This window comes from Juglans microcarpa x Juglans regia, chromosome 6D, assembly GCF_004785595.1.
Source record: "Juglans microcarpa x Juglans regia isolate MS1-56 chromosome 6D, Jm3101_v1.0, whole genome shotgun sequence".
In the NCBI taxonomy this organism is placed as follows: Eukaryota; Viridiplantae; Streptophyta; class Magnoliopsida; order Fagales; family Juglandaceae; genus Juglans; species Juglans microcarpa x Juglans regia.
Genome location: NC_054604.1, coordinates 25,825,185 through 25,834,897, shown reverse-complemented (window position 1 = coordinate 25,834,897; position 9,713 = coordinate 25,825,185). Strand labels below are relative to the sequence as shown.

The following is a 9,713-nucleotide window of genomic DNA, read 5'->3' as shown; positions in this document are numbered from 1 at the left end:
AACGATTATGGAGTTCATGCAAGATGATGATTCGAGTGTTGCAACTAATGCAGAGACGTGGCTATCTGTTTTTTATGTGTCTTCACATCAGCTCTTACACACATGGTAGTGTTGGGTTCATCCAATTAAACAAAATTTCTTCAAGAAATGAAAAGAAAGGGACAGAAATACACAAGGGAAGGAAAGGAATTAATATCTGACTTTTATGGAGAGGCAATTAAAATGCATAAATAAATTGAATATCTGATGTGTTTGTTATTATCATTGATCAGTAATCCTATATTTGTACAATGTGGCTAATTCTGGAGTAAATTGAATGCATTTTTCACTTCAACGCCATGATTGTTCTTCATTGCTTCAAATTGTATCAATCACCAACTTGGAAAGAATTGATTAAAAATAAAAATATATATAGAGAATATTAACAACAATGTTCTCATTACTTGTGGAAAATCAGCAATAGGTTATAATATTAAAAGGGCTTGATAACGGGAAAAAAAAAAAAAAAAAATTGGAGAAACAAAATTTCAACCGTCAACTATACCTGCAATGTGACTTTAACATTATAGTGCACGTTGAGGGAGATCATCCCCAGCTGATGGATCCCAACCAGGAGGCTTGATGTTTGGCCAATCACCACGACATCCCAGCCTTATATATAGGCTCTTCTTCCCTTCAAAATGAAAACAGCCGTCAATTAGGGACTGCTAAATTTCACCAGTCCACCTCAAAGGCTATGGAGGGTGGGTTATCCATTCATAGTATGAGAGTTCCACAATGATGTGTAATTGGAACTGAGTATTTCATTAGTCTGCTTACTCTATATACACAACAAACGTAGAAGTTAGTGTATTATTCTTATGTTTTGTTTGACTACTTGTGGATTAAACATGTTAGACTGCCCTCTGCATCTAAGGCACCATCAAATTGAGTAACAGCAATAAATAGGTGTATCAGTTACTGCCAACATTGCCATCTTTTGAGTTCTCATCATATTCTGCTCCAAGAGGGCAAAGAAAAAGAGTTCTCATAGTATGACACCGACAAAAGGATGATAGTAGGTTGTAGCCTGTTAAGCGAAAAAATAAGAGCCAACTGTTGTGGTGGTAACTTAGTATGTATGCGGGTTACGGGAAAGCGAGGGTTATGGGAAAGTGAGGCTATCTTTTATTGTGGTGACACGTACAGAGCAAAGATGGAATATAAACGAGTACCTGGAAGTTTTTTGTCAGAGAGAACCAACTGTTTAAGCGCACTCAAGGAAGCCTGGGCCACACTTTTGGTAAGGTCAGCGTCCCAACCCTGAAGTTTGACAACCACATCTGCCTTTGAGTAAGCTAGTGCGTCTAGATATTGCCTCCTTGCCTCCTCCTTGGCTGAATCTTCATCTGCATTGAATAATTTCAACAACCAATGCGATTGACGAGTGCAAAATATGACATAAAAATGTTAACTACCAAGTGTGAGGGTTGTTATTATATGGGCCTCGAATGTGAAATTTAGGCCGACCATCACAGCTGGATGGCAGACAAATTCATAGTGGGCCACCATCAATCAAAAGAAAGGGCCAATTAATATAGATTTGAAGGAAAAAATCAGTGGAGGGTAAGATTTGCTAATCTTTGAGGTGGCCATCCTTATCACTAGATATGGTTTCTTAATAACAATGGGAATGGCTCTCCAGGGGCTCATGGTACAGTAAGCTGTCATGAAAAGCATCTTGTTTAGCATGGAGTGATAACACACACTTTTCTCTTTTTTGGGCAGAGACGAGAGAATGGGAACCATGTAAGAACATTAGGATTCCGACTTGTACACTAACCCAGCCCGTCCTCCCATTTGCTTACAACTTGAACAAAGGACAATGCATATAGTACCAACTCAACAGTAATGTTCTCTACAAAGTACATACCATTTAGGTTAAAAACAAAAGTACATACTATTTGTTTATGATGAATCCCAACATCCAACAAAACCCTCCGATAGAAAAGGAAAAGGAAAACATGGAAAACAACTTTAACGTAAAGAATCCTAATTAGAAGTTTTGTTGCCATTGATTACAAATAGAACTTCAAGATGGCTTTTTCTAAGAAAGATAAGCTTTATTCAATGAGAAAAAAACACCATTCAAGTGCACATAATATATACATCAGGTACATTCAAATTGAGAAAGTAAAAAGATTAAGAAAAACCTGAACCTAGAGAAAAATAAGTGGGCAGCAATCCAATAATAAAGTAAAGAAGAAAGAGTTGAAATCATTGTCCTTGTGCCGTCTTCAAAGCTCCGATCATTTTTTTTATTCCAAATGCACCACATTAAACAGATCGGAATCATTTTCCAACAGATTTCGCTGTGATAACTCTCAAAATGTCCTTTCCAGCATGCTAATAGATCTACCACCCAACTAGGCATCACATAGTCTAGTCTAAAGAGATAAAAAAACATCTTGCTACAAAGGAGTAAGAGATGATCCACTATTTACCCATCCCTCCATCACTCTTACATATGCAAGAACTTGTTAGAAATCTTCCCTGGTACAGACGCCCAAATAAAGAATGGATCTCAAGGGGCCTTACTCATCCAGATAGACTTCCATTGAAAGGTGATGCTATCACGAGGGACAATGCATTATAGAACAATTTACTTTCAAATACCCGTTTTGGATATGGCCCAAAACATTTTGTTTTCTCCACCTTGTCTCAAACAAGCAGACAACAACCTAACATGGAATGAGTTAAAAGAGGTCCCATCTCCCAGTCCTGTGCTTCTTTGATAACATCCACTTCCTATTGAGAGAGACCAATTGAAAGTTGTAAACCGTTCACTACCGATGCATCCTTAACCCAAGAAATCCAGAATAGATCCAGAAAAGCCCCTCTAAGAGACCACACCACACATCATCCCCAAACTTTAAGGTGGGTCTACCTCCCACTTCGCTAACTATGAGTCACAATGCATAAACATATGGGACTTCAATTATCAAGTAAATAAATACAACTAGCATAGAATTCAGAATCACGAAGCATAATTTTTTTTATAGGTAAAGAATCATGAAAGCATCATGCATTGAGGAAGTCATGTCTGCAGCCTGCAAACTTAGACAATTGCACATTGTTTGGTGAACAGAACATACTTCTCAAAAGCTGAAAGAACTGAGTATGTTTTTCTTTAGCAAGTATATCTGCCCATTTAAAGCCGATTGTTTCTTAAATGATTTCCGAGTTCAGTCTATACAAAATAATGTTGAGATCATGTAAATTCAGCCAACTGAAGTTTTCCACTCAACTAAAACTTCTACTTTGCATCATATGTTAAAAAAAAAAAAACTTGGTTCTAACTTTTTTCAAATTAGACCTACAAAATTTCAAGTTGGCCTGGAGCTATCTGGCCCTGCGTTGGTTTGGTATTGACAAGTATGACAACTACATCTTCTCCATAGAGTATTGACAAAAAAAGTTGATGCAGATGGAATGATTGATGAGAAAGGAAAAAAAAGGTTGAATATGATATGATCAATCTGAGATCTCCCTTTACCAATGTTTCCAGATAATGGTAAGACTAGGGTGTTCTGTACATTATTTGGGGGTCACAGCAATGAGCTGCATCTAAGTAAGCTATTCAGGCATTTTCTTGTATTAGCAATGGTCTGGAAGCAAATTGTTGGGGGATTATCTGAAGATGTCCCCCCAATGAAATAAGATTACTTATGTTTTGGAGAAGATTAATAGAAATAAAACTTCTGAAAAAACTTGTTTTATGTGAGTTTAATCAAGATGTTAAAACTGCTTCCAAGACAGTATAATTCACGACTGACCAATAGAAGTTGTTTCTCCAACTAAAGGCAACAAATAAAAGAGCAAACATGATTACCAGTTGCTTCCGTGGTGGACAGCCACACAGTAAATCCAGCATAAAGATGCTGCCATTTATCAGCCCTTCGAGCAGCTCCCTGCTGCCCTCCTAGCGTTGCAATGACAGCTCGAACATGACTGCAAGACCAACCAAGTACAGAAAAGAATGCACTCTTTCTAACCAAAATTGGAAATGAAAAAAAAAAACAAATGAGGATTCTAGCCATAGACTGTACCTACTTAAACTCTCCAATATAGCACTTTCTGCTTCTGCTACAGAGTCAGAGCCCTCAGTGAGCACCCCTGGAATTGAGTAGACTTGTTAATACACTGCGAGATTGAATAAACAAGTCATTTCAAACAATAAGTAAGATGTCACCTTGTGAGTCTTATTAGATACTATCAAACAGCATGAGTTAAACATAGCAGGTAGATCCTTTTTGCTTTATGATGTAGAATATTGGGTTAAAAGAAATAATAAAAAAGAAAATATTGACAAATAGATTGTACAGGGGAGATGTTAAAATTACAAAACAAAAGGATGGAAGGTGTGACTTTGGATTAGAGGCAAAAGAAGGCATTTAAGGAGAGAGGCTGGCAACAGCATGGATAAAATTAAGAATATGTACAACATCTGATGTTTCCAAGTGAAGACATGCTTCCTAACAGAAGGAAAACAATTGCTTTTCTGTAAATATTAAAATATTATTTTGAGCTGTCAAGTCATGACGTCTGAATAATGTTCAAGTACCTCTAAAAGAAATCAACCACGTTCTAGAAATCAAAGTCTACAGAGCCATTCAATACGCAACCTAGGAATTAACCAACATCTATGATTTATTAGGTATAATTGAGACTTGCAACTTCTAGGGTTTGGTTCAAGTGGCAAGAGCCTTGGTCATGGTGGTATGCTCCCTCCAGGTCTAAGATTCAAACCCTTGGGTGCAAACAACTTCTAGGGGCCCTTCCCATCAATGAAAAGCTGATGATTTATATTATTCGTGTGATGGGGATACATTACATATTGCATTTGCAGTCTCTGGGATTCCTCGTCATCATAAAAAAATTGAGACTTGTGGGGTAATTTGTTGACACAACTGGATTAAAGTATCCTGCCTTTCATTAGCTTCATTGATCATCACCACCACTACCATCCTCATAACCCTTATTCTCATACTCTACGATAAATTTCAGTCAAGAGCTGTCTTATGCAGCCAATTTGTAATGGAAAACATACTAGCAATATCTTTAACAAAGGAAATATAAATAAACATATTAAGGGTTCATTTGTTGCACATCCAAGAAATCATCCACAAGTTTTATGTGTGTAGGAGATGAGCTCCTAGACAAAGAGAAAAAAGGCAAAGAGCTAGCTTTAATGGCCTATAGCTGGTGTTCGCAATATACTCACATGAATCAATGGTTTGCTTGGCATATGTTTCCAGCAACTCTTTTGTACTAAGTGGTGTGTACCTGAAAACCGTATGAACGAAATGGAACTATTAGGACAGAGGACATACATAAAAACCAAAGAGATGTGCACATCAACTGATCAGTGCCTTGAGAGTCATGCTACGGCACCGATCAAATCAGTAAATGGGTCTGGTCTGGATTTGGTCTCAAACAGACAGTGATGGCTGACAGATTGGATGGAGTTTGATACAAATGGCAAGTCAAACCGGAGAAGAAGAGCTCCAAGAGCATGAAACCAATATGAATATGGGTGAAGCTATTGAGGGGCTTTAATGGTATGGTGGGCATAACGTTTACATTGAACACAAATCAGAAATTCCAGGATCAAATTGATCAGCAACCAAATTGACAACAAATTCAGAAACTTAAGGGGTATTAAAACGTATTTTCGCCACAACCAATTATTGAGGTCCAAGGTGATACCATTTCAGTCAGATCCAGAGTGAAGGCGTGATAATCAATAACAGTTTTCAACTGTGCACTGTGTTTTCAATTAAAAACTTTTTTTTTTTTTTATTTATAAGTGGTTTCAATTAAAAACTAATAGACTATCACTAACAATAAGAAAATAAAGACATAAAAAAAATAATAGTGTACTGGATCTGTTGTTAGTGGTAACCATCTAATATTGACCAAAATGAAGATAAATCAGTACCCAAGACCAACTGCGAGTTCTCGAGCCACTTTCTGGTTAATTTCAGTTGAATCCCCGACGATGTAGATTGATGTTCCTTGCAGAAGTTGCATTGAACCCACTGTCAGAGATTCCCAGGACTCCACAATGTCAGGCCACTTCAAAGCCGGATCTTGCTTCTTCAAGTTTATAACCAGTTGATCATCATCAATGTACCTGTTCAAAGCATGAATCCTCAGTTTAAATATGTGAAGACAAATGTAATGGTTATAGAAGTTTTTAATTTTTTTAAAAAAAAATCACCCCACAAACCATATTGTTTCTGCAGGCATTATTTTTTCAAATAGTTGATTAGTTTCTATAAGTGTGACGGGAGAGCCATGGTGCTGTACTCTAATCGTCAAAGAGGTGCCATTTGCATCCACAAATATATCTCTGGGACTTTGAATTTCATAGGCCCCAAGTTGTAATCTCAGTTCGACCTCAGAAGAAGCATCAGAAAACTGCATTGTGTTTCACAAAATTAAATAGGTTAACATTGAACTGAAGCGGTAAAAGAATCAAAAGATTTTGTACTTATTCATAAATCAGTTTAAATAATAGACATGCATTGCTTTATGTTCCTTTACTATGAAATTTGGGCTAAATATTTTATGCACTACAATTAAGGAAACTTGAATCTTAGACAGTTCTTTGGAATTTGATCTGCTTGTGGAGTAGAATATGCAGTGTCATGCTTTACGAAGTAAGTGTTGCTGTCTATGCTTGTGATTGTTATATAAATGCACCAATCATGTTGCAACAAAACATTGCTCATCACACTCTGCAGTAATTGTTATATAAATGAATGATGCAGTTATGATGGCATTAGAAGCAGGGGTGAAAAAAAAAACCGGTTTATACTATATTATCATTAACATATAGCATTAGTAGATAACTATATCTATATAGATATATATTATTATATCATTATATCACTAGATATTATATATATAGTATTAGTATAGTATACTTTTTTTTTTTTTAAAATTTATTAGTATAGTATACTAATACTATATATAATGGGCCATAATGGGCGTGGATTACTAATGGTATATATTAGCATTAATACTAAGTATACTATTAGTAATCCACTACATATATATATATAACTATATATTATCACTAGTCTATGGTGATAATATAGTATCACTATACTAATACTAATAGTATTAATATAGTGATACCATTAATACTAAGTTCCCGCATCAAAAACTTTTTTCCTTCATAAAGGTTGCGCGCGACACACACACACACACACACACACACAGGTATATATTAAACCAAAAAAAAAAAACTACTTTAATAAAACGACGTGCCCAAAATGATGTCGTTTTAATATAGGGTTTCGTATAAAATGCAAAATCCCCAGCCGCCCAGCCATTCTCTTCCCCCCCTCCCTCTTTCCTCTCTCAGTGCCTTTGTTTTAGTGTTTTATGGCGTCGCCTTCGCCCCCAGCTGGTTTCTGTCACCTTTGTGGTCTCTCTCTCTCTCTTTCTCTCTCTCCCTCCCTCTAGCTGTCGCCCCCAACCGGTATCTCTCTCTCTCTCTTTCTCTCTCTCTCTCTCACTGCCTCTTTTTTAGTGTTTTATGGCATCACCATCACCCCCAGCTGGTCACCATCCTGGTATCTCTCTCTCCCTCTCGTTGTCACCCCCAGCCGGTATATATATATATATATATATATATATCTCTGGTTGGCGGTTCACTGGTGGTTTTGGTTTTTTTGGCTGTGGGTGGGTGGTGGGCTCTCTGTATTTTAACCGGGGTGCGCAAGGGGGTCAATCTGCCCCCAGCAGCCGGACGGGGAGCGGGGCCTGAGCCCGGGGGCCCAAACCTCCCCCGCCCATGCAGGGGCAGGGGGCGGGACAGGGGCACCCCCGTCTGGGGTGCAGGTAGCCTGCAGCACCCCTAAATATAATGATTAATTATTCGCCACTTTCAGGTGAGTTTTCTTCAATTTTTAATTAAGAAGTTTCTGGCAGTGATATGAACAGAGAGATTGAATATCATCCATTATGTATAACAACGTCCAAATTTCCATCACCAATAAGATTTTAGTTTCTAAATAGAAATATGCAAAATATGACTCAACCAAAAAGAAGATTACTAATCATGAGGAGAACATCATGCTCTGTTTGGTTCTCGAGAAAATGCTCAAACAGAATAATTAAAAAAGAAAGAACTAAAAATCAATTATGAATCTTAAATAATGTAGAATATGGAAGAATAAAGAAGAATCAATCAATAGCACATAATTGTACTCAGCCATGCCTAATAAGAAACAAAGACCAAACAAAAGAAATTATTTATCTCTTCCTAGGTCTTCTAGGCAACCAAACAGACGGTAAATTGGGTGATTTGAAGCGAGCACCTCGTAGTTCTTGGTGCTGACGGGAAAAGTAGAGGCGCTGTTGCAGGAGATGGGATTGGAACTCTTGCGAGGGACGACCTTGCTCGATAGGAGGCGAGGAAATGAGGGCGAGAAATTCGTGATGGAAGGGACACTGGGTTTGGGAATGGTGAGAGGGAGCTTTGGGAGTGACAAATGCAGGGTTTTGGCGGGGTTTTGAGAGAGAAAGCAGAGAGCCGTGGAAACAGCAGTAGCCATTTGTGAGATTCGGGGTCGAAGTGAGTACCTGGATAAGATCGCTTATTTATGCCTCGTTTGGTCACAAGTCTTCTATCCTCGCTCTTCTCATTTAATTATTATAATTTTTTAAAATTTTTATATAAAATAAAATAAATAATTTAATTTTTTTAAATTTAAAATAAAAATAATATTAAAAAAATATATTTTAACAATATTTTATTCAATTTTCAACTTTAATCTCAACTCACTTCATTTCATCATATATTCTTCGCAAAAACAAAACAGAACATCCTCATTGGCTTGACCAAATGAAAAGATTGACTCAAATTTATATAATTAATGTAAAAAATATTCCATATTAAATTAGACAAATCTAAAATAATTTAAATTTTTACTACAGTGGTTGGCTAAAGATAAGGAACAACAATTGATTCATCAAACATTAAAATACTAATTTTTCACTCTAAACAAACATTAAAATATTAATTTTTCATTCTAAATAAAAATACTATTTAGTTTGTAATTAAGAAATTTAGATAGAAATTTAGATGAATTTAATTAAATATTTTTTTGTTATTAACATTAAATACTTTTGAAAATATGATTTTTTTAATATTAATTCAATTAGAATATAATTATTATTAATATTTAATTGGTAGAGCTATAAAATGTGATAAAAATTAATTAAATAAAAAAACTATTAAATTCATAATATTTTATTATTATATAGAGAGAGAATAGATACTCTAATATAGGGATTGAATTTAAATAAAATAGATAAATATAAAAAAGTGTGATATTGACTAAATTTTAAAGATGAATTTTGTCAAGTCAATAAGAATACTCTTAATTGCTTCAGGTGGCATGCCTTCACGAACTTCAAGAATTTGAATAATTTGTCACACAAAAAATGCTAGTTGAACTGAGGATTGTGACACCGATTGTAATTTTTTTTTATTTAATAATTAAGAAAATAACTATTAATAAATTGATATTTTTTATTTTTTTAAGATTTTAAAGATGTAATCTTAAAAAAATGTTTAAAAAAAAGAAAGAAAAAAAGTAAATTTACATTTATCGGTACAATGAGGGGCACCTCATCCCCAAGCATTCTCCTTTGTC

At 35.7% G+C, this 9,713-nt stretch overlaps 1 protein-coding gene across 1 annotated transcript; it reads right to left on the bottom strand.

Annotated features, from left to right (window-relative positions):
* Positions 1-389: 389 nt before the first annotated feature.
* Positions 390-8,667, bottom strand: LOC121235930 (probable inactive shikimate kinase like 2, chloroplastic). The gene is made up of 8 exons (XM_041132370.1): positions 8,373-8,667; positions 6,272-6,462; positions 5,981-6,175; positions 5,264-5,325; positions 4,089-4,155; positions 3,872-3,990; positions 1,215-1,388; positions 390-673 (listed from the first exon to the last, which is right to left on the bottom strand). The coding sequence occupies exons 1-8, from the start codon at positions 8,607-8,609 to the stop codon at positions 564-566; spliced, it is 1,155 nt and encodes a 384-aa protein (XP_040988304.1). The 5' UTR covers positions 8,610-8,667; the 3' UTR covers positions 390-563.
* Between the last annotated feature and the right edge of the window lie 1,046 nt (positions 8,668-9,713).